The sequence below is a fragment of the Ammospiza nelsoni genome, chromosome 27 (assembly GCF_027579445.1).
Source record: "Ammospiza nelsoni isolate bAmmNel1 chromosome 27, bAmmNel1.pri, whole genome shotgun sequence".
NCBI lineage: Eukaryota > Metazoa > Chordata > Aves > Passeriformes > Passerellidae > Ammospiza > Ammospiza nelsoni.
Window position 1 is genome coordinate 1,677,041 of NC_080659.1, and position 23,537 is coordinate 1,700,577.

The following is a 23,537-nucleotide window of genomic DNA, read 5'->3' on the forward strand; positions in this document are numbered from 1 at the left end:
ACACAGGGGTTGCTTTGCAGTCATATTCACCAAGTCCTAGATATTGAGAAGAAATCCTTTCCTGTGAGGGTGGTGAAGCCCTGGCACAGATTGTTCAGAGCAGCTGTGGCTGCCCCATCCCTGGAAGCATCCAAGGCCAGGTTGGCAACCTGATCTAGTGGAAGGTGTCCCTGCCCTCAGCAGGGCATGGAACGAGATGGGCTTCAAGGTCCCTTCCAGCCCAAACCGTGGTTCTCTCAAGTGCTGAGTGACCGTGGGGCAACAGCAGGGGGCCCCTTCGTGCCTCAGTTTCCCTTTGCCCGCTGACTTTCCTCTCTCTTGCAGGCCTGGTGGCGGGCTGATCATTATAGACAGCATGCCGGACATTCGCAAGCGAAAACCCATCCCCCTAGTTAGCGATTTGGTGAGGTTCCTCCCAAGGCACGCCCCCACAGCTGCCAGCTTTGCTCCTGCTGCCCCGCCGGACTGCGCCCCGCTCCCCAGCTGCCTCTAACATGGCTTGTGTTCTCTGTTTTCTTTCCTGTGGCCTGGCTGGGCCTTCCCTGCGGCAGGGGGGCGGCTGTAAGGTTTCTGCGCTGCATTAACAGCATGCCCGACATTAAGCCTGGACGCAAATCTCTCCCTCTAGTCAGCGATCTGGTGAGCGCGGTGCGAGGGGTTAAAGAGACAGCGCCCTGGGGCTGCCGCCAGCCCCTGCCCCCAGCCCTGCCAAAGGGGGCGTCCCGCACTGCCCGGGGGGCTCCTGGCCCTCCCTGCAGTGGGGAGCTGGGCTCTCCCTACCCGAGGGTGCTTCTCTTTAACGGAGCTCTGGTCCCTACCCCAAGCATCAGCCTAAGGTTTCCCAGGGCTAAATCTGGTTTCCCATTTTTTACTGGTGCTGTATCCCTGGTCCCTTTGTGTCCCAGCTGCTGTGCCAGGCTGTCCCTGCAGCTTGGGCCACACTGGTGCTGGACAGACAGACAGACCCCTGTACCAGGGGAGGGCTGGCAATGGCTTTTCCAAGCTGCCCACACCCTGTGCTCCTGTCCCCACTGTCCCATGTATGGGGCTGGAGACCCCCGATGTGTGGGCCCCCCATGATGGGGTCCCCTCCAGTCCCTGGGCTCTATTGCCCAGAGTCACTCTGCTGGTCCCCTCCCACTCCTGATGACAAGAGACAGCAATTTTGGAAACAAAGACACCCTGTCCCCAAGAATTAGGTGCCCTTCCCCTCCTTCCTCTCTCTTTACACCTTGTCATCTCCACTGTGTGCCCTCCCTGGGGTGCCACCCTCCTGTTCCCAACCTGTGTCCCCACATTCCCCCATCCCCTTGCTGTGCCCAACTTGGTGCCCCACCCCAGCCCTCTTGGGCAGCTGCTGATGCTTCTGCACTGTGCTGTGTTGGTGTTTTGGGGGTGGGGGTGGTGGTGTGGGCAGTGTGTGGGGTTTGGGGGTTCTGCTGCCTTTCCCTGCTGGGATTTGCAGGCTGCAGCCAGTGCTGTGGTTTGGGGACACAGTGCCCCCCACCACGGACTGCTCAGTGCTGGATGAGGGGTAGTTCCCCCAACTCCCACTGGTTCTGGCAGGGAAGGGGCTCTCCTGGGAAGGGTTTGCACTAATGGCTTCTTGTTCCCCCCTCGCTGGCCCTGGCTGCCCACAGGCCATGGTAAGTGCCCCCCACCCCATCTCCCCATGGGTCTCAGACACGTGGGGAAAGGCTCTGCCCCACTGGAGCTGAACTGGGAATGTCACAGGCTGCTGCCCTGGTTCCAGTCCCACTGCACAGCAATGGGTGCTGGGCTGTCCCCACTGCCCCCCATGCAGCCAGGACCCTTCCCTATCTGGGTTTGGGGTGTAGGAGGGAGCTCTCATGGTCTGCTGGATCTGGGAACTCTCTTTCTTTCCCGCAGTCCCTGGTCCAGTCCAGGAAAGCGGGAATCACATCCGCGCTGGCCTCGAGCACCTTGAACAATGAGGAGCTGGTAAGTGCTGGGGTGGGCTGGGCTGGGGATGGTGGGGAGGGGGAAACTGAGCATGGGGGCCCAGGCCAGCAGTGGAGGTGCAGAGTCTGTGCCCCACCAGCATCCTCTGGTGATTCTTGAGCATCTGGGCTGCTCATGGCAGCACCCGGGGATAGAATCATGGGATCATTAGGATTGGAAAGGACCAAAGGATCATCAAGTCTGACTGTCAGCCCAGCACCACCAGCATGAAATCAATGTCCCCAAGTGCATCCTCTGCCCTGCTTCAGTGTTTCTCCCCCTCTCTCCCCTGTCCCTGCACAGAAAAACCATGTTTACAAGAAGACCCTGCAAGCCTTAGTGTACCCCATCTCCTGCACAACGCCCCACAACTTCGAGGTGTGGACGGCCACCACGCCCACGTACTGCTACGAGTGTGAGGGGCTGCTGTGGGGCATTGCCCGCCAGGGCATGCGCTGCGCCGAGTGCGGCGTCAAGTGCCACGAGAAGTGCCAGGACCTGCTCAACGCCGACTGCCTGCAGAGTAAGGACCTGGGGCCCACTGCCTTGTCCCTTCTCCCTTGTCCCTTCTCACCTTGCAGAGGGAGGAGGGAGCAACCCAGAGAGCTCCACTCCTGACCTGGGCATGGGAGGAGTGGTGGGCAGAGCAGACCCATCCTGGGCAGGGGGTAGAACCCTCCAGTTTTGATTAATTCATGCATGGAATTGTAGAATTGTGGAATTGTTAAAGCTGGAAAGGACCTTTAAGATTATCAGGTGCAACCATCAGCTCAGCACCCTGTGGTCACCACTAGACAGTGTCCTCAAGTGCCACAGCCACATGTTTTTTGCACACTTCCAGGGGTGACTCCACCACTTCCTGGGCAGCCTGGCCCAGGGCTGGACAGCACTTTTGAGGAAGAAGTTTCCCCTGATACCCAACATAAACCTTCCCTGGTGCAACTTGAGGCCATTTCCTCCTGTCCCTGTCCCCAAGCCCACCATGCCAACCTGTGAGATCTCTTGTCTCTCTCCTGGGCACCACTAGCCCCCCATCCCATCTCACCCATGCCTGTCCTCTCCCAGGAGCAGCAGAGAAGAGCTCCAAGCATGGGGCAGAGGATCGGACCCAGAACATCATCATGGTGCTCAAGGACCGCATGAAGATCCGGGAGCGCAACAAACCAGAGATATTTGAGCTGATCCAGGAGGTGTTTGGGGTCAACAAGACCACGCACACACAGCAGATGAAGGCAGTCAAGCAGAGTGTCCTGGATGGCACCTCCAAATGGTCAGCCAAGATCAGCATCACAGGTAGGCAGCTGGTTAGCCTTGGGGACCATGGGAATGTCCCCACTGCCCAACCCCTCATTCTGCCAGGCAGCTTCAGCCCTTGGGGGGACACAGGTGCCTGTTTTGGGGAATTTCATGTGGCTGTGGCACTGACTTCTCTCTGTCTGTTCTCTCTGCCATGCCGTGCTGTGCTGCAGTGGTGTGTGCCCAGGGCCTGCAAGCAAAGGATAAGACAGGTTCCAGTGACCCCTATGTCACTGTCCAGGTTGGAAAGACCAAAAAAAGGACTAAAACTATCTACGGCAACCTCAACCCAGTCTGGGAGGAGAATTTCCATTTGTAAGTTCACTCCCGATCTCCCCATTCCCCTCTCTGGCCACTCGTGGTTGTGCCAGGCTGTGCTGGCTCTTGCCTTGTCCCAGTAGGGTGGGGGGAGCCAGCTGGGCCTCATCCTGCCCCCACTGAGGTGCTGGGGTCCCTTGGGGTTCTGTTTTGTGCCATGAGGGTGTGACTCCAGGGGCTTCCTGGGTGTGGCACAGAGCTGCTGGGAGGGGATTGGTGCCCCCACATCTGCTCTCTTCCCCAGTTCCTGCTTTGTGCTAGTCCCTTTTGTTTAGGGAAGCAGTGATGGGGAGTGGCTGGAAAGGTTTCACTGCTCATGCTGGGGCCTTTGTCACCTCTCCAGTGAGTGCCACAACTCCTCTGACCGCATCAAGGTCCGTGTGTGGGACGAGGATGATGACATCAAGTCCCGCGTCAAGCAGCGCTTCAAGAGGGAATCTGACGACTTCCTGGGCCAGACCATCATCGAGGTCCGGACCCTGAGCGGGGAGATGGACGTCTGGTACAACCTTGGTGAGCAGCACAGCCTGGGGCCCTGGCCTGGGCTCAGGGGTGCCACGTCCTGCTCAGCCTGGGACCCTGGCACTGGGATCAGGGGTGCCACATCCTGCTCAGCCTGGGACCCTGGCGCTGTGCTCCAAGGGGGAAGTGCTGCCAACCATAGGCTGAAGGTTATTGCAGCAGGGTTTGCGCTTAGAAACATTTAATATCAAAAGCCATCAGGATAAAGTGTTCTCCCAGAGTCATTTTCAGAACCCTGTACTACCCAGGAAGTTCTAGAACACCAGCCTCCTGCAGAAGGGAAACTGAGGCACAGAAAGGCCATGTCTCTAGCAGCTGGGAATGTGGCCAAATCACTACCCCAGTCTGGCTGCACACCCTGCTGGGTGTCCCCTCAGCCCTAGCCCTATGCCACAGCACTGTGCCCTTCTTTGGGGCTGGCAGTGAGCAGGGTTGCCCCAGGGAAGCCTCACACCCTTCCCTCTCCCTGCACCCACAGACAAGCGCACAGACAAGTCTGCAGTGTCAGGAGCCATCCGGCTGCACATCAGCGTGGAGATCAAGGGTGAGGAGAAGGTTGCTCCCTACCATGTCCAGTACACCTGCCTGCATGAGGTGAGCAACCCAGACAGGCACAGGGGGCACAGCCCCCTCCCCAGCAGTACCACCCTGCCACCACCTGCCCTGGGGAGCTGACAGGATGCATTTGTACCTCCAGAACCTGTTTCACTTTGTGACGGATTTGCAAAACAACGGCGTGGTGAAGATCCCCGACGCCAAGGGGGACGATGCGTGGAAGGTTTACTTTGATGAGACAGCACAGGAGATCGTGGATGAGTTTGCCATGCGCTATGGGGTGGAGTCCATCTACCAGGCCATGACGTGAGTCCTGTGCCCCCATCTGGTTCAGAGGGGCTGCACACATCCCTCAGGTGCAGGGTTACTGTTCCCATCTTCCTCTTCTGCTGCCATTGGCACTCACATCCCTGCCATGGGTGCAGACTGGCCCCAAGCCTGTGCACCCATCCTTCCCCTTCCCAACGCACTCTGGCACAGCCTCATCTCAAGTCCTGTGTCCAGTTTGGTCACTACGAGATCAGAAGGACCCAAAGCTGTTGGAGAGTGCCCAGAGGAGGCACACGGAGCTGGGGAAGGGCTGAGGAGCAGCTGAGGGCACTTGGCTCGTTCAGCTGCAGCCCAGGAGACTGAGGGGAGGCTCCTCGGGGGCTGCAGCTCCTCCCCAGGGCAGGCACAGGGGCAGGGGCTGAGCTCTGCTCTGGCACAGGGACAGGTGCCCAGCAAGGGCTGCAGCTGTGCCAGGCCTTGGCATGGAGCTCAGGGCAAGGTTCTGCCCCCCGAGGCTGCTGGGCACTGCCCAGGGAATGGTGCCAAGGCTGCCAGAGCTGCAGGAGCTCCCAGGGCTGCTCAGGGTGGGGGTGTTGGGGTGGCTGTGCAGGGACAGGGGCTGCATAATGATCCCTGAGGGTCCCTTCCAATTTGGGATGCTCTGGGATTCAATGACTTATGCATCACAAACCCTGCATCCCCTCCCATGACCACCTCTCTCCGTAGGCATTTTGCCTGCCTCTCCTCCAAGTACATGTGCCCCGGGGTGCCGGCGGTGATGAGCACCCTGCTGGCCAACATCAACGCCTACTACGCTCACACTACGTCCTCCAGCAATGCCAACGCCTCCGACCGATTCGCAGCCTCCAATTTCGGTGTAAGTCCCATGGTAAGTAAGCGCTCTTTTTCTCCCCTTTTTCTGGGAGGGGGTGGGGGGTTCAGGAAGCAAAACGAGCTGTGCAAAACACCCCACTCCAAACTGCAGCCAGGCAGCAGTGGGGTCAGCCCCTGCTTGCCCCAAAAGTCATCCTGCTCCTGTACTTCAGGAAGGAAAAGAGCCACCACCTTCCCAGGAGAAGGGCTAAATCTGCTCCCTTATTTATTATGGGAGCCTGAGCAAATTGGGTGGCAGCGTGCCAGGAGGAGGGGGCACCTTGGTGGCAAAATCAGAAGCATATGGCCATGACCCACCCCTGCACTTCCTGGGGGATCTTGCACAGCCTCGTGTGCTTTGAGGGTCCCCAGCCCTCTGCAAACTCAGCCAGTTGTGCCAGCACCACTGGGTGCCAAGGGGGCGAGTTTGTGGCAGGGCTGGGTGCCCCTCGGGGACGTGGGCGAGGAGGGGCTGAGCCCTCACCTGGGCTCCCCCAGTGCCATCCCAGAAGCAGGAAATGGTCGCTCTGGGTGTGCATGGGGCTGCCAGGGTCAGTGCCCAGCCCCAGGTACAGCAAGGTGCTGGGTATAGCCAGGGACACAGCCAGGGCCGAGCACAGCTCCACATCACGCAGCTTTGGCTCCCCTCGCCGTTCTGGTGCAGGGGGAGTGAGCTGTGCCTCGGATCACGCAGCAGGAGGAAACCAAAACCAGCCTTTTCTCTAACATGGAGGATTTTAAAAACTTATATCTTTCTCTTTTTTAGAGAGCCTAAGGTTGGGTGCTAAAGTGCCTGGCCATGTCGTGTCCAGTGTTAGAGTGCTGCAGCCGCTCCTGGGTGTGGGGACGCCCCAGGGCCCGGCTGGGCCAACCCCGCCAGCGCCGGAGGTTTGCGGTGCCAGCACAGGCTGTGGCCATGGCCGAGCCATGGAATCGCTGCCCTTCCCACCCCTGTGCTCCCATCCAGGACTCTGCAGAGCCCTGTGGGTCAGCCCTGGCCCGTACAGCCAGTGCTGAGTGGGAGCCCAGGGCTCTCATGGCAGGCACACATGGCTGTCCAGAGCCTCTCCACCCACAGGAATGCAAAGGGAAATGCTCCCCAACAATGTTTTGGGGCCAATAATGGGAAGAAATTCTTCCCTGTGAGGGAGTGAGGACTGAGGTTGACCTGAGAGCAGCTCAGTGGCTGTCTCATCCCTGGAAGTGTTCAAGACTAGATTGGACAGGGCATGGAGCGACCTGGGATAGTGGAAGGTGTCCTTGCCCATGGCAGGGAATGGGACAAGGTGGTCCTTAAGGTCCCTTCCAACCCAAACCAGTCTGGGACTCTATCATGAGTTGCTTTACCATCAGCTGTGACCCCTGATTCAATCCACAACCCAAGATGGAATTTGCATCCTTCTGCCCTGTGCTCCCTGGGTGAGAACTGGGCTGAGCTGAACTACAGCCCCTCAGCCCCACTGCAGACCCCCCCACACGGGGTGTTCCCTGCCCATGTCCCTTGATGCAGCCCAGTGGGGTGAGTGAGGAGTCATGGAAATGTCCAGCTCCTGGGGCCATCCTCAAGATGGACAACCACTGTACCTCTTTTTTCCTGAGCTCTTGCAAAGCCCCCTCTCCCAACTCTTGTCCTGAGCCCAGGCTCAGAGATGTTCCAGTGGGCAGACAGAGCAGCCTGTCAGCCTCATAGCAATGACAGGGGACACGTGGTGTCACCTCTCCATCCTGAACCTCACCTGGCATGGCCACATGTGCCCCAGGAGCTGCTGAGGCCTTTGAGTGAGCCCCAGCCACCAGCAAGGAGATGCTCTTCTCTGCAGGCATGTCCTGCCCTTTGAGGGCTCAGAAAGAAGGCAAGAAGGCAGGGAAGGAAGGCAGGAAGGAAAGGAAAGGAAAGGAAAGGAAAGGAAAGGAAAGGAAAGGAAAGGAAAGGAAAGGAAAGGAAAGGAAAGGAAAGGAAAGGAAAGGAAAGGAAAGGAAAGGAAAGGAAAGGAAAGGAAAGGAAAGGAAAGGAAAGGAAAGGAAAGGAAAAAGGAGAAAGGAGAAAGGAGAAAGGAAAGGAGGGAAGGAGGGAAGGTATGAGTGAGGGCTGAGCTGAGAGCAGAGGGTGGGGGGTCAGTCCCTGTCCCTTTCCCCTGCTCAGCTGCCCCTGGGTGTCTCTCCACAGAAAGATCGCTTTGTCAAGCTCCTGGATCAGCTGCACAACTCCCTGCGCATCGACCTCTCCATGTACCGGGTAAGGTGCCTGCCCTGCCTCAGTATCCCCAGGTGGCACCAGGTGGCTGAAGCACCAGGTGGCTGCTCCCTCACCCTCCCTTGTGAATTTGGAGGGCAACTCCCCTCTTTCCCTTCCAGAACAACTTCCCTGCCAGCAGCCCCGAACGGCTGCAGGACCTGAAGTCCACAGTGGATTTGCTGACCAGCATCACCTTCTTTCGCATGAAGGTACAGCTGGGGCCCTGCTCTCCCTGTCCCTCAGGGATCTGACTCCCTTTGGCCCTGGTTCTCTGGGGGTTGGGGTTGTGCTGGCCTGGTTCTCTGGGGGTTGGGGTTGTGCTGGCCTGGTTCTCTGGGGGTTGGGGTGGCTCTGGCCTGTGGTGCTCCTGGGTGAGGTCTGGGGGTGCTCCAAACACCATGCCCACTCTGCACACCAGGTCCAGGAGCTGCAGAGCCCCCCACGAGCCAGCCAGGTGGTGAAGGACTGTGTGAAGGCTTGTCTCAACTCCACCTACGAGTACATCTTCAACAACTGCCACGAGCTCTACAGCCGCGAGTACCAGACAGACCCGGTGTGTGGGCAGGGGGGTGCTGGGCACTGACCTCCCCTTCCTGTGCCCTTCTCCTTTATTCATGCTCCTGCTCCCTCTCCAGAGTGCTCAGTCCTGTGCAGAATCATCCCCAGGAGTTTGAGCTGTGGGGTGGAGATCAGGACAGACAAGAGGGGGTTGCATGGGGCCTCCAGGGTATTCCCTCCTGCTCCCTTGTTAACCCCAACACAAAGTTGAGCCCTGCACTGGGGTGACCAAATTTTCCACTGTGTCCCTGCCCCTCCAGACTAAGAAAGGCGAGGTGCCCCCCGAGGAGCAGGGCCCCAGCATCAAAAACCTGGATTTCTGGTCAAAGCTCATCACCCTGATTGTCTCCATTATTGAGGAAGACAAGAACTCCTACACACCCTGCCTGAACCAGTGAGTAGGGGCTGGGGAAGGGGACAGTGCTGTGCCCACAGAGGGTACCCACATGGAGGCCAAAGGATCTTGAGGCCTTTGGAAGTGGTTATAACATCCATTCTACAGATGGGAAAGCTGAGGCTGCTGGGAGGTGTGTGAGGGATATCTGTCCACATGGAGGGCCCATTCACTCTGTGTTCATGGCCTTGAGCTGTGCTGGGGAGGTTCAGGTTGAACATCAGGAAGAATTCATGGAAGGGTTGGTCAGGCATTGGCTGGGGCTGCCCAGGGAGCTTTGGAGTCCCTACCCCTGGAGGTGTCCAAGGAAGGCCTCGATCTGGCACTCAGTGCTCTGGGCTGGGTGGCAAGGGGGGGATCATTCACAGGTTGGACTCGATGGCCTTGGAGGTCTTTTGCACCCTAAACAATTCTGTGGTCCACACTGTCCCCTCACCCCAGGTTCCCCCAGGAACTGAACGTGGGGAAGATCAGCGCTGAGGTGATGTGGAACCTCTTTGCTCAGGACATGAAGTATGCCATGGAGGGTGAGTCCCACCTGCCACCCTGACCAGGGAGAGGAGAACCAGGCAGGAGCTGCCCTCAGCTCCCACCTCCCCTGTTCCCTGGGCAAACCCATTTCCTCTCCTCACCAACACCATGCACAGCTTACCCCCCTCCTCACCTTTTTACCCTGGAGCTGCCCCTGGGCAGGGCACAGCCCAGATTTGGGACTCAGAGTGAGCCCCAGGCCCTTTCCCCGTGCAGAGCACGAGAAGCACCGCCTGTGCAAGAGCGCAGACTACATGAACCTGCACTTCAAGGTGAAGTGGCTGTACAACGAGTACGTCACCGAGCTGCCCTCCTTCAAGAGCCGCGTGCCCGAGTACCCCGCGTGAGTGCAGCCCTGGGCCGGGAGGGCACTGCCACCACCAGGGCTGCTGCCCTCACCACGGCTGGCTCTCTCTTGCAGCTGGTTTGAGCCCTTTGTCATCCAGTGGCTGGATGAGAATGAAGAGGTGTCACGGGATTTCCTGCACGGAGCCCTGGAGCGGGACAAGAAGGATGGGGTATGAGCAGGGCTAGGGGAGCAGCCTCACAGGAGAGGGGCTTGTCCCTTGATGCCCAGGATGTCCTGACTGGGGCCAAAATGTCCCCCTGACACCCTGCTGACACCTTGTCTCACTCCTACAGTTCCAGCAGACCTCGGAGCACGCGCTCTTCTCCTGCTCTGTGGTGGATGTTTTCTCCCAGCTCAACCAGAGCTTTGAGATCATCAAGAAGCTGGAGTGCCCTGACCCCCAGATTGTGGGGCACTACATGAGACGGTTTGCCAAGGTGGGCACCACTCCTGGCACCCCAGTGCCAGGAGTCCTGCCTGGGGCTCCTGGGCTCCCTGTGCAATATGCTACCAGCACACCCTGGAACACTCCCAGCTCTGCTAGCACAGTATATTAGTTAATTAATTATGAGATAATTGATAAGTTATTTGCTTAATTAATACAGATTAATTAAAACTGGCTTTCTGCAATATAGGAAAGAGTTACATGCAGGCTTGGTGGCTGTTGCCCTTGCAGCTGTGCTGCAGCAGCCCATGGAGACCAGTTGTGCTGGATCTGGCTTCCAGTGGCTGTGCCCATGTGGCTCCTGGTGCATGAACATGAGCCAGGTGTGCCCAGGTGGGCAAGGAGGCCAATGGCACCTGGGCTGTCCTAGCAGTGGTGTGCCCAGCAGGACCAGAGCAGTGACTGCCTCCCTGTGCTGGGCACTGCTGAGCCCCCACCTCAAATCCTGGGGTCAGTTTGGGGTGCCTCATGACAAGAAGGACATTGAAGGGCTGGAGTGTGTCCAGAGAAGGGAACAGAGCTGGGGATGGATCTGGAGCACCAGAAAAGGCTGAGGGTGCTGGGGAGGCTCAGGAAGGACCTTGTGGCTCTGCACAACTCCTGACAGGAGGGGGCAGCTGGCAGGGGTCAGGCTCTGCTCCCAGGGAACAGGGACAGGGAAGAGAGGAAATGGCCACAAGTTGTGCCAGGGGAAATTTGGGTTGGATGTTGGTAAAATTTCTCACTGAAAGGTTTGTCCAGCCCTGGCACAGGCTGCCCAGGGCAGCACTGAAGTGTTTAAAAAACATATGGATGTGGCACTTGAGGATATGGTTTAGTGGTGAACATGGTGGTGGTGCTGAGGTGATGGCTGGACTTGAATTTATATGGCTTTTCCAACCTTAATGATTCCATGATTCTGTGATCCATGAGGCCAGAGGGTCTGGGACTCCCTGTATATGTCCAGATAGGAGGTTGTTTCACTGCTGTTGGATTCATGGTTTCTTTCTCTCCCTCCTTACCCTTTGCTGTCTGGGTGTCTTCCTTGGTGCCCTGTTTGGCTGCAGACTATCAGCAATGTGCTGCTCCAGTACGCTGAGATCATATCCAAGGATTTTGCCTCCTACTGCTCCAAGGAGAAGGAGAAAGTGGTGATGTATCTCCCTTTTTCTGTCCCCACATGTCACCTCAACCCCAGGGTGGGTCAGTCCCTTCCTGATGGCAGTTCCTGACACGCTGCCAGGGTGGCTTCTGTGCCATCCCTGTCCTCATGTCCCCCAGTGCAAGATGGGAGGGTTCTGGGGCTGTGGGCAGCTGTCCCAGCCATATTTATTGGTGCTGATCCCCCTCTCCATCCCACCCCTCCAGCCCTGCATCCTGATGAACAACATCCAGCAGCTCCGTGTCCAGCTTGAGAAGATGTTTGAAGCCATGGGTGGGAAGGATGTGAGTATGGGGGGGGTTCCTGGAGGGAGCCCTGTGGGGGTTGGATCATTCCCTTCCCTGCTGAGGTAGCCCCTTGCCCAGTTCCCCAGTGCTGGGAGCAGACCCTTCCTCACTCCTGTGTGGGGTCACACTGTTCCACCCCATGGCACCCTGCTCTCCCACCATATCAGACTGGGCTTCACCCTGCCCAGGGATGCATTTGGGGTGCAGAAACTTCCCTGAGGGCTGGTTCAGGAGCTCTGTCAGCTTCAACAACCTGTTCCTCCTGCAGCTGGACACAGAAGCCAGTGATATCCTCAAGGAGCTGCAGGTGAAGCTTAACAACGTCCTGGATGATCTGAGCCGAGTGTTTGCCACCAGGTACAGCTGGGTGAGGGGGCAGTGGGCAGAGCAGAGCTCTGGGGGTCCAGAAGCTGTGTCCAGGGGCTCTGGGGGGCTATGCTGAGCTGCCTGTGTGTTGTGGTGCCCAGTTTCCAGCCCCACATCGAGGAGTGTGTGAAGCAGATGGGTGACATCCTGAGCCAGGTGAAGGGCACCGGCAACGTCCCCGCCAGCACCTGCAGCAGCGTGGCGCAGGACGCCGACAACGTCCTGCAGCCCATCATGGACCTGCTGGACAGCAAGTGAGTGTGGGGGCAGCTGGGACCCCCACCCTGCCCCTCCTGGCCTCGCCAGGCAGTGTGGGGGACCTGCAGAGTCAGGGTGACACAGGAGGGTGACACGGGAGGGTGACACAGGAGGGTGACACGGGAGGGTGACACGTGGCATCTCCTCCGCAGCCTGACGCTCTTTGCCAAGATCTGCGAGAAGACGGTGCTGAAGCGGGTGCTGAAGGAGCTCTGGAAGCTGGTGATGAACACCATGGAGAAGACCATCGTGCTGCCCCCTCTCACAGACCAGACGGTGAGTGATGGGCAGAGGGACCAGGGGCCTGGGACACAGGTGACTGACTGGGGCAGTGTGGGACATGGCTGGCCAGGTGCCCTCGTGGCATGTGAGAGGGTGTGGGGACTTCTCTGATGTCCCCAAACCTGTGTCCAGCTCCTGGCCAGGGAAAGGATGGAAGAGAGAGAGGTCATCCTTGCTCCAGAACCTTCTTGGTTGGCTTTGGCAAAGGACCTTCCTGCCACCTCCCTTGTGGCATCAAGAGGGGACACTGGCCCTTTCTTATCCATCCTTCCCTCAGAGCTGGGACAGCATCCCACACCACACTGATCCACACTGGCTGTGGGTGTGCTTCCTGTGCCAGGAGGTGAATCCAGGGGCTCCTGGAGTGTGGGGAGACTCTGCCTGTTTGCCTTGCTGAGGGCCTGGGGGTTTCCTGAGGATGGGGGGACATATTCCCCAGCAGGGCTGAGCTGTCCCTTGCTCCTGGGGGGTTTGGGAAAGCACAGCAAACCCAGGGAATGGTCCCTCTCTGAGGCTCCATATCACATTGCTGTTTGCCTGCCCCCCTGCACCTGAAGCTTCCTGAGGTGGTTCCTTTGAAGTCAGGCAGGAAAGGATGACACTGAGGGCTCTCAACCAGCCACACACCTGTCACTCTTTGGTGGCTTTTGTCACTGTTACAAAGCTGGGCTCAGGCTGTTCTTTGGAGTTCCTGGAGCTGTCAGCCTTTATGTCACCTTCCTGGGACTGTGGAGCTCCTGTGCTGTGTCTGTGAGGGACAGCACAGTGGTGAGATGTCAGCCCTCAGTGGTGCCACCTCACTGTCACCGTGTCACCGCCCTGAGCCTGGCTCAGCTCAGCCCCATGTCACTTCTGACTGGGCTCCTTGGCCAAAGGTGGCCAAATCTCATAGGGATGCTGGTGCCACTGAGTCCCAGTCCCCATCCCAGTGTCCATCCCAGTCCCTGTCCCAGTCCCAGTCCCCATCCCAATCCCAGTCCCCATCCCTGTCCCCATCCCAGTCTCTTTGCAGCCAGGCTGTGCAGACAGTGGGGTCTGTGCCAGGGCAGAGGAGGGGGCAGCAGGGACATGTGGCTGTGGTGGGTGATTTTCCTGAGGGCACACAGTCCCTGGAGAAAGCCGTGCTGGGACTGGTTCCTCGGGCAGGGGACATCCTGCCCAGTGTCCCTGGTGCCAGCCCACAGGGTGGCAGGACAGGTTGGTGGTTTGGGGGCCAAGTGTTGACTGGGGACCCTGGAACTGAGCCCCCCTGGGGCAAAGCTCCCCCCCAGAGTCAGGAGGGGCTGGGCAGGTGAGGCTGGGGCTCCTTGGGGCCTGAGGTGCAGTGGCCGGGCAGGGACACTCAGTGACACTCAGTGACACTCAGTGACTCTCAGCGCTGTGGCCCTGCCGGGGTGGGGGGCAGCAGGGCTGGCGCTGGGGAGGATGAGGAGGCAGGGGCCGGCACTCACGTCACGGTTGTTCTCTCCAATTGCTCCTCTCGCCTCTCAATGGCAGATGATTGTAAGTACGGCAGCTCCCTGTCTGTCTGTCTGTCTGTCCGCTCTGTGTCGGTCCTGGCCTCGCCGGTTCTTGTCTTGTGTGGCTGCCCGTGCCCTGCCCACGCCCTCCTTCGGCTCCTGGTCCGGCTCCTGGTCCCTGCCCCTGCCTGGCCCTGGCACTGGCTGGCACATGCCAGCCCCTCGGGGATGGGGTGGGTGGAGAGGCCTCGGGCAGGTTGGCGGTGTCGGGATGTGGGGAGGGACAGGGGCAGTGATGGCGTGGGAGGGGACGGCGGTGGCAGTGCCATCAGTGCCATGTCATGGGGAGTGCCAGACCCGGGCTCCGTGCTGAGGGCAGCAATACCGCGGGAGGCACCAGCCTCAATCAGGGCTGCCCGTCCTTCCCCTCGTGCCTCAGTTTCCCCGCGAGGCCCTGGCTGGGTCTGGCTGTGCTGGGGGTGAGGGCGGAGGTTTTCCCAGCCAGGAGGAGGAGGAGGAGGAGGAGTTTCTGGGGACGGGCGGTCCCTGGCCCCGTGCTCGGTGTTGGGCAGGCTGCTGGCACGACTCGTGAGGCTCCTCCTGGTCGGGGTGTGACCCTGGGAACCCGGACTGCTGGTTCCCTTCTCGGCATCGCTGCTGGGTCCTTGCATGGCTTTGACTGAGCAGTTTCCTTCTGTCCTCTTCTGACCAGTCTGTGGCTGTGGGGTTATGCCCCTGGGGGCAAGGGAAGGGCAATTTACCCCCCCAGTCCTGTCCCCACCCCTGTTGTGACCCAGGCACCTGTGCAGGAACAGCAGTGGGAGCCGGCTGCTGAGTGCTGGTGCCAATCCCTGCAGGGACAAACACTTCTCTGCTGTCCCCCAACACCTTTTGTGTCCCACAGCAGCATTTGGGGAAGCCTTGGGGGCAGCCTGGGGCTGAGTGTCCCCTCAGATCTCATGGGGACCTCGTGGGAGCCCCATGTCCCAGCTTTGCTGAGGCTCTGGGGGACAGAGCAGTGTCAGCTCTCTTGTTCACCCATCACCCTGTGCCAGGCCCAGAACTCCTCCTGGCAGCCCTCTCAGGCTGTACCTGTGCTGCTTGTTCCTTCTGAGGCTTCCCAGCCAGCTGACTCTGTGCTCCCCTCTCCTGACCCCAACAATCCGTGCTGAGAGCTGAGTTCATCCCCCCCAGTGGCACTGTGGCTCATTTCACACAGTTCCTCCTGCCTGGGCCAGTGTGGGGCTGAAACTGGGCCCAGCCCTGCACAAACCAGAGCTCTGCGTGCCAAAGCCAAATCCCAGCTATTCCCTGCTCCCTCCCCAGTGCTGGAAGCACCTGGCAGAGCTGGAGCAGGATGTGTGGGGGCACCAGAGCCTGCCCACACACAGCTGGATCCTGTGTTCCAGCAAGGATCATCCCTCACGGATTCAGCATCTCTGTATCCCAGCAAGGAACATCCTGATAGATTCAGCATCCCTGCATCCCAGCAGTGTCCCAGGGTGAGGACAAGTTCTCCAGCAGTGCAGCATCTGCTTTCCAGTGGGGATCCAGCACCCTGATGGCTCCAGGCCCTCACTGAGTATCCTGGTGGGGACCAGTCCCCACTGGCTGTCCTTCAGGAGCTCCTGATGTCTCTGCCACCTGTGCCCCTGTGTCCTGTCCCACGCTGTCCCCCCACCCCGCACTCAACCTCTGACATTGCTTCTACAGGGCACGCTCTTGAGAAAACATGGCAAGGGGACAGAGAAGGTAAATAGCTGTGGGCTCCGTGTGTGTCACACCCCGGGGCCACGCCCGTGGTCTCACACCCGCCTGCTCTGCAGGTCCAGCCTTGTCCGTGCTTCCTCTGTCGTGCTGTCTGGATGTGCTGTTGCCTGCGTGGTGTTGTGGTGAGGTGTGCTGTGCTGTGTGCTGGGGACAGCCCCAGCTCTGTGTGTCCCTGGGGCAGGGAGTGGGGGCTCTGTGGTGTTCAGTCCTCATGGGACAGGTGTGGGGTGTCACCCATCCCCATGGGGAGCGCTGCCCCACAGCACTGCCCCACAGCCCTCAGCTGCCTGGTGGGACAGCAAGGACTGAGACCCCGTGCATGGGAGACACTCCCCACACCCCCACCCCACTGTGGGGGCCTCAGGAAGAGGGGACCCCCCATGCTGGGCCTTTGGGATCCCCCGGATCTCTGAGCCTGCTCCCCCTTCCTTGCTGAGCCCCAGCCCTGCTCCAAGGGCCTTTTCCAGCACATGGGCTCTTGCCCTGCCTGGGGCTCCTCACCACAGGGTGTGGGCCCAGCAGTGAGCCCAGCCTGCTCCCCAGACCCTGGTTCTTGCAAGAGCCATGCCAGCATCCATCTGGACAATGCCTGCAGCTCCCCCTCCTCTCTGGGGGACACTGGCTCCTGCCCAGTTTGCTGGGTGTGCTGGGGGAGCTGATTCCCTCTGGTCCCCCAGCCCCAAATGGGGTGAGGAGCAAACCTCAGAAGAGACCTGGCACACTCACCTCAGCTCCACCAGCACGGGCAGGGGCTGAGCCTCTGCAGCTGTGACCTGGTGCCCATCCAGTGGCACCAGCAGAGAGCTGGGAGAGCCAGAGGAGAGCACAGGGCCAGAGCCCTCCTGGCCAGGGGATGGGGGGGCCTGGAGCCGTGGCTCAGTGCTGCTGGGGCCACCAGTAACTGTCCCTTGCTGTTCTCTTCCAGAGCAGGGTGAAGCTGCCCAGTCACACTGAAGTAAGGACATGGCTCTTCTGCTCCCCACTTGCACTGCTCTGTCCCCTTCCCTCCCCGCTGTCCCTTGTCCCTTGTGCTCTGGGTTGGGGGCTCCCAGCTCAGTACAGTGTCCTGTCGTGCTCTGTTTTGGGGACAGCAGTGTCCCCTGCTCCCAGCCTGTCCACGGACTGGGGGAGATGGGAACAGTGAGGGTGGAATTAATGGGACAGAACTGGATGGGCAGAGGGGTGGGCACAAGGGGTCAATGAGGGCATACCAAATGTGGGCATGGAGAGGGCAGAGCCCTGTAGGGGTTAATGGGGGCATACCAAATGTGGGCATGGAGAGGGCAGAGCCCTGTAGAAGGTACTGGTTAATGGGAGAGGTGCTGAGGCTCCTGTGTTGGGAGGGACTGGACCTACTGGTGCTGGGAGAGGGAAGGTGGTGAGGGTCTCTGGGCCCCAGTTTATCCATTGCATTTGCACACTGGATGAGCTGAGGAAGAGAGCTTGTGCTCAGCCCAGTGAGAGGTGCCAGCCCAGGGCAGTGAGCAGGATCTGCCCATCCAGGGCCACGGAATGGCCCCACGGCCCCTGCCATGGTGAGGGCACAGGACAGGCACAGGGTCTCCCCCCTGGGGGAAGGGGCTGGGAGCCTCCCTGGGGCTGCTGGGCTGGGCAGGGCTCTGTGTGGCCAGGGGCTGTTTGGTGGCTGTGGGGTCGTGGCCACGTCCCCCCGTGCCCGCTGTCCCTCGCTGTCGCGCTGTGCTCCCACCGTGCCCGAGTGGTCCCTGCTGTGCCAGGCCCTGCTGGGGGCAGGAGCAGGTGCTTGGGGCACAGGAGCAGGATGGGACTCCTGGGCCGAGCTGCTTGTGCTGAGCAGAGCCAAGGGTGGCACCAGGGTGGTGTCCTGCCCTGGAGTTCCCAAGCCTGCAGCCCCACAGCTGTGCTGAGAACCTGGGGCTGCCAGCCTGGTACCTCTGTCACCTTCCTGGCTGCTGTCCCCTGGAGCCTGGAGGAACCCCTGGATCTGCAGGAAGCTTCTGGCATGATGTGCCCAGCCTGGCCATGCCACCCTCAGCCGGGCTGCTCACCGGGGCTGTCCCTGTTTCTTTGCTCTCTGCAGGGCACACAGATGATTTTCAACGCGGCCAAGGAGCTGGGGCAGCTTTCCAAGCTGAAGGTGAGGGCTGGGGGTCACTGAGCTGAAGGTGAGGGCTGGGTTGGGGGTGTCTGAGCTGAAGGTGAGGGCTGGGGGTGCTGGGTTGCTCTGTTCCAGGATGAGTGCCAGTGCCACTGCTGCCAGGACCCCAGCACTGCCCCTTTGCTGGCTGGGCTGGGGCAGCGGGGTCCTGGTGCTGTGCTGAGAGCAGGGTCTGTGTCCCCCAGGACCACATGGTGCGTGAGGAAGCCAAGAGCCTGACCCCAAAGCAGTGTGCTGTGGTGGAGCTGGCACTGGACACCATCAAGGTGAGGGCACTCTGGGGCATTTGGGGTGCCCATGGGGCTCTGACCCTGAGGGGGACCCTCACAGAACTGCTGAGCATCCTGGGGCCTCTCCCTCTCCAGCAATACTTCCATGCTGGCGGCGTGGGGCTGAAGAAAACGTTCCTGGAGAAGAGCCCTGACCTGCAGTCGCTGCGCTACGCCCTGTCCCTCTACACCCAGGCCACAGACCTGCTCATCAAAACCTTCGTGCAGACCCAGTCATCACAGGGTAGGACACGCTGCCCTCGTCCCCCCAGGCTGCCCCGTGGCCAGCACCCACCTTGGGTCTGTCCCAGTGGGCTGGGGCTCCCAGCCAGGCTCATGGTGGGGAAGAGAGGGTGGGGAAGAAAGGGGCTTTTTCCTCCCGTGCCTTGCAGGTGAAGAGGGGCTGTGGTGCCCAGCAGCAGCAGCCTGGCACTCCCCAGTCCCCCAGGAGCAAGAGCAGTGGGTCCCCAGTGCCAGGCATTGCTGGACTGGCATGGAAATGGGGCCTGTGGGTGGGGGGAAGGTCACCCTCTGGCCAGGTGTCACAGTGTTTGTCCCCTCTGGGTGGCCCCAGGCAGCCAGCACTGAGCAGTCACAGGGTCCATGGGGTCTGGATGCTGTGCCAGGGCCTGTCCTGGGCCTGCTGGGTGCCCAAGGCCCTGATCTGGGCTCAGGTGTGCTGGGGTGCAGTGCAGGGTGCTGGGCACCTTCCAGGGCAGGATCAGCCCTCAGCTCTAAATGCTGCCCTTTATTCTGTCCCTTGGCTGCTCAGTGGTGGTCACAGGCCACCCTAGGGTGCCCCAGGCAGGCTTGTCTTCGTCCTGGGGAGTGGGACGTGCGTTTGCTGTCCGTGGTCTCCTTCAAGGGACGTCTGTCCTGTCTGTGCCTCCTGTGCCAGCCATGTTGGGGGCGTGGGGTTGGGTGTGGTGGGTGCCAGCACCCCTGGGTGTAGCCTGTCCCCAGGAGCCCACACTGGGAGCTGGGGGTGCCTGGCACTCCTGTGTTGCTGCAGTGTTGTCCGGGTGCTTGGCCGTCAGTCTGTCTGCGAGATCTGATCTCTCTTTCTCTTTGTTTCCCCCCTTCCCTCACTGTTCCTGTTCCCCACACATGTCATCATCTCCTTCCTCCTCTCTTCCTCATCTCCTCTCCTTCATCTCTTCTCTCCTCCCTTCTTTTGTATCTCCTCCCTTTTCTCTTCGTTGTCATCTCCTTCCTCCTCCATCTCCTTCCTCCTCTCTTTGTGTACTCTGTGCCGTGTCTCTGTCTCTTTCTCTCTCCTTCCCACTAGTTCATGGTGGGAAAGGGATTAGGTTTACCCTTAGTGAAGAGGTTTATCCTGAGAAGGGTACGTGTGCTCCGCCCGCCCCTGCACCGCCTGCCGCCGGCCTGGGCTAGTGCCAGTCCCACCCCGGGCTGGGCTGGCCTGGGGAGCCCAGAACGGGCAAACGGCCCCTGCCAGGGCTGCTTTGGGGGACTGTGCAGGAGCTGTGCTCACTGACCACCCCAGAGCGGGTCGGGGGCTGTCCCCGTGGGAATGGGGGTGTCTGCCCGCCCGCTCTGGGCACCCCACATTGTCCCCAGCACTGCTGCACCCACCCTGACCTCCCCTGGGACACGTGGCCGCGCCATGTCCCGTGCCCTTCGTGCCCACCCTGCTGCCCTAAGAACCATTACCAGCCCTACTCTGGCGCGCTCTGCCTGCCCTGGGGCCCTGCTTGGCCTCCATCACACCCTGCTGGGGCCGGGGCTGCTCCCCCGCTTGGCCTCCCATGCCCAGCCCCTCCCCAGCGCCATCGCCTCCATCCCGGCTCTGCATGCGGGGCGGGGCCGGGGATGGAGGGGAGTGTGCCATGGGAGGGAGGGGATGTGCCATGGGATGGAGGGGATGTGCCATGGGATGGAGGGGAGTGTGCCATGGGAGGGAGGGGATGTGCCATGGGATGGAGGGGGATGTGCCACTGCCAGCCTGGCACCCTCAGTGACATGGGGACATGTCCTCCTTCACTGCTCTTCCCGCCCTCAGAGCTGCCCGCTGAGCCCTGCTGGATCTCCCATCAGACCCACAGAGCCTGTCCCTCTGCCCTGCACCCCGTCCTTCACCCACGGGTGCATGCACAGCTCTGGGGGGTGTGGGGTGGGCTCACCTGTTGGTCCCCAGGCTCGGGGACCCCTGGGCTTGGTGTGGTCCCCGGGATGGAAGGGTACAAGGGGTGGGTCAGCCTTGAGGCACTGGTAGGGCTGTGCCTGCCCTGGCTGGGTCCCTCCTGCCCAGGGCTGTGCCCATGGCACTGTCACCCCTCTGTGGCCTGAGCACGGGGTACTGGGCCACTGTCCTGTGCCCCATCCTGGACAGGCCCCTCAGCCCTGCCTGAGCAAGGGGGGGTCACAGGGGTGCGATGGCAGAGGGTGTCCTGCCATGCCCATCACAGCTGCTGCACCCACACTGCTGTGCCCACAGCCCTTTGGGACACCCCTAATGCCCACCCCTTTCACACCACAGTGGGTGACCTGCTTCCTCGGAGGGGTTAGTGTTGGGCAGGGCATGCCAGGGAAAACAGCACTTCCATCTTGTCCCTCTGTCTGTCCCAGGCTCTGGCGTGGATGACCCCGTTGGGGAGGTGTCCATCCACGTGGAGCTCCTGACCCACCCCAGCAGTGGCGAGCACAAAGTCACCGTCAAAGGTGGGTCCTGCTGGCCAGGTACCGGGCTCTGGCAGTGACAGTGCCTCCTGAGCCTCACCTGTCCCCTCCTTGCAGTGGTGGCTGCCAATGACCTCAAGTGGCAGACCTCGGGCATCTTCCGGCCCTTCATCGAGGTCAACATCATCGGGCCCCACCTCAGTGACAAGAAGAGGAAATTTGCCACCAAATCCAAGAACAACAGCTGGGCCCCCAAGTACAACGAGAGCTTCCAGTTGTGAGTGGCACCACGGGCTGGGGATGTGGGGACAGGCTGGGGAAGTGGGGACCTCCTGGGGCCTGCCAGGGAGTTTGTTCATCCCTGATGGGCTGTTTTAGGCATTTCTCATTGGTAAAAGCAGGGAGAGGGGAGCAGGAGTAAAAGGAAAAGGCTTTTGTAAGGATGGGGGTGGGGACAGCAGCCACGCCCGTCGGGGGTGTAGACGGGCTGGGGGGGTGCAGTGTGACCCCACGTGCCAACAGTGCCCGCGCCTTGCCCCCCTCAGCACGCTGGGCACAGAGACGGGCCCCGAGTGCTACGAGCTGCAGGTGTGTGTGAAGGATTACTGCTTCGCCCGGGAGGACCGCACCGTGGGCATCGCCGTGCTGCAGCTGCGGGACATCCTGCAGCGCCCCGGCTGCGCCTGCTGGCTGCCCCTGGGCCGCCGCATCCACATGGACGACACGGGGCTCACCGTGCTGCGCATCCTCTCGCAGCGCAACAACGACGAGGTGGCCAAGGAGTTCGTCAAGCTCAAGTCGGACACGCGCTCGGCCGAGGAGGGCAGCAGTTAAAGTCCTTTGTTCCCCCAGCCCTCGCCCCCGCTGCCGGCCCCTGACAGGATCCCCAGCCGTGTATAAGCCATAGGAGGAGCCACAGAGGTGGCACAGGGAGGGGGAGCTGTGGCTGCAGGGACAGAGCGTCCCCTCCTCCCCGGCCAGCACGGCTGGCTGACAGCGAGCACACCTGCGGGAAGGTGCTGCTGTGGGGGCTGCAGGGAGGGGCTGGAGCCCAGCCTGGCTCGGGGGAGCAGCCTGCCCTTCCCCAGCCTGCCCGAGATGGAGGAACCCATCTCTGAACCGCCACTGTCCCACCCAGCCCCAGCCCTCACCGAGTGACACAAGGAAAGGGCTGTGGGGTGTGTGTGTGTCTTGTGCCATATGTGGGTGTTGGTGAGTGGCTGGCACAGCGTGGTGGCCCCTTGTCCCCATCCCTGTCCCTGGTGTGTCCTGAGGGCAGGGCAGCTGCCAGCCCTGAGCACATCTTGTACATATGTAAATACCTGTACATACAGGGCAGCTGGACAGGCTGTGTCCTGCCCCTGGAAGGGCTATTGGGGCTGTTGGCTTGGTGGGTGCAGCCCCCACAGGCCCTGCACAGGGTCCCCTCCCTGGCTGGCAGCAGCATCACAGGGTCGGGAGCAGCAGGGAGCAGCCCCCGGCCCATTTCCTGTCTTCCCTGCCTTGCTGCCACCCTGGGCTCCCCCAGTGCCCCCCACAAGGTGCCAGGGCTGGGGGAGGCAGGGGCTGAGGGGCCCGGGCACAGGGACTGTTCCTCTTTGCTCTGGCCATGGGGAGCAGCGCCCCTGAGCAGCGCAGCCCACGGGATCTCCTTGGCACAAGCAAACCCTCCCCAGCCCAGCCCAGCCCGGAGAACCCCCTCCAGTGCCCCAGTGAGCAGCAGTTCTGTGCCCCAGTTCCCCAGTGAGCACCATTTCCGTGTGCTGTGGTGTGCATGTCTCGTGCGAGTGCCTGGGAGGCCTGGGGTGCGGTGTTGGGGTGGCCACCCCCATTCTGGGGCACACAGAAGCCTCACGATCCCACAAATCAGTACAGCTCTCCCAGCCCATCCCAAAACAGGGTACCCCAGATGCTCCTTTGCCTCGAGGGTTTGCCGGGACCAGAGGGTTTCACGTTGCTCTCTCGTTTCTGTTCAATGTTTACACCCTTCTCCAGCGGCTGCTCCTGCACGGCCGGGCCGGGGCTCGGCCCCGCCGCCCCTCCGTGGTGCCCTGAGCCCCCTCCCCGAGCGTCCTGTTCGGCATGTGATGGAACTGACCAATCCTGCTCCTGTAGCACAGTGTCACCGATGCCTGTGTGTCTGTCCCGCCCCCGCGGCGGCTCCCATGGATGCATGACAGTGAGATGTTTTGCACTATTTTGAAATTTTTGGGCTCTGTAAAAATATTTTATTATAACTGACATTAAAAAGCACACCCTTCACTGTGGCTCGTGTGGGGAGTTGGGAGGGGATGGGCACCTGGGGACATTCCCACCTGATCCAGAACTTCCACCTTTAAAGGGAAAACCAGGGATATCCAGCCTCAAGGTTAACCAGCTCCAAGGGTAACCAGCTCCCATCCCAGTCCCTCCCAATCCCCTCCCAGCTCCTCCCAGTGTCCCCAAACCCCATCCCAGTTTATCCCAGTCCCCCCAAACCCTCTCCTTGTATCAACCAGTAACCCCAAATCTCCCTTTAACCCTTTTCCAGTCCCTCCCAGTCCATCTCTGTTTATCCCAGTCCCTCCCAATCCCCTCCCAATCCCCTCCGAGTACAAACCATCTCCAAGGGTAACCAT

General features: G+C 60.6%; 1 protein-coding gene across 1 annotated transcript in view; it reads left to right on the forward strand.

The window, feature by feature from the left end:
- The window catches only part of UNC13A (unc-13 homolog A), a 37,363-nt gene extending 14,324 nt beyond the window's left edge, over positions 1-23,039 (forward strand). Inside the window, exons 14-43 of the mRNA XM_059489594.1 lie at positions 552-639; positions 1,641-1,646; positions 1,891-1,962; positions 2,266-2,485; positions 3,028-3,255; positions 3,432-3,573; positions 3,920-4,089; positions 4,577-4,692; positions 4,796-4,959; positions 5,650-5,812; positions 7,964-8,032; positions 8,152-8,241; positions 8,451-8,585; positions 8,851-8,984; positions 9,426-9,511; positions 9,732-9,858; positions 9,937-10,033; positions 10,158-10,301; positions 11,356-11,439; positions 11,657-11,734; positions 12,006-12,094; positions 12,205-12,357; positions 12,514-12,637; positions 17,933-17,989; positions 18,196-18,276; positions 18,376-18,523; positions 19,568-19,624; positions 20,869-20,961; positions 21,037-21,196; positions 21,465-23,039. Of these exons, the coding sequence (XP_059345577.1) occupies positions 552-639; positions 1,641-1,646; positions 1,891-1,962; positions 2,266-2,485; positions 3,028-3,255; positions 3,432-3,573; positions 3,920-4,089; positions 4,577-4,692; positions 4,796-4,959; positions 5,650-5,812; positions 7,964-8,032; positions 8,152-8,241; positions 8,451-8,585; positions 8,851-8,984; positions 9,426-9,511; positions 9,732-9,858; positions 9,937-10,033; positions 10,158-10,301; positions 11,356-11,439; positions 11,657-11,734; positions 12,006-12,094; positions 12,205-12,357; positions 12,514-12,637; positions 17,933-17,989; positions 18,196-18,276; positions 18,376-18,523; positions 19,568-19,624; positions 20,869-20,961; positions 21,037-21,196; positions 21,465-21,753 (3,664 nt within the window). The 3' untranslated portion in view covers positions 21,754-23,039. The remainder of the gene's footprint in view (positions 1-551; positions 640-1,640; positions 1,647-1,890; positions 1,963-2,265; positions 2,486-3,027; positions 3,256-3,431; positions 3,574-3,919; positions 4,090-4,576; positions 4,693-4,795; positions 4,960-5,649; positions 5,813-7,963; positions 8,033-8,151; positions 8,242-8,450; positions 8,586-8,850; positions 8,985-9,425; positions 9,512-9,731; positions 9,859-9,936; positions 10,034-10,157; positions 10,302-11,355; positions 11,440-11,656; positions 11,735-12,005; positions 12,095-12,204; positions 12,358-12,513; positions 12,638-17,932; positions 17,990-18,195; positions 18,277-18,375; positions 18,524-19,567; positions 19,625-20,868; positions 20,962-21,036; positions 21,197-21,464) is intronic.
- The last annotated feature ends 498 nt before the right edge of the window (positions 23,040-23,537 follow it).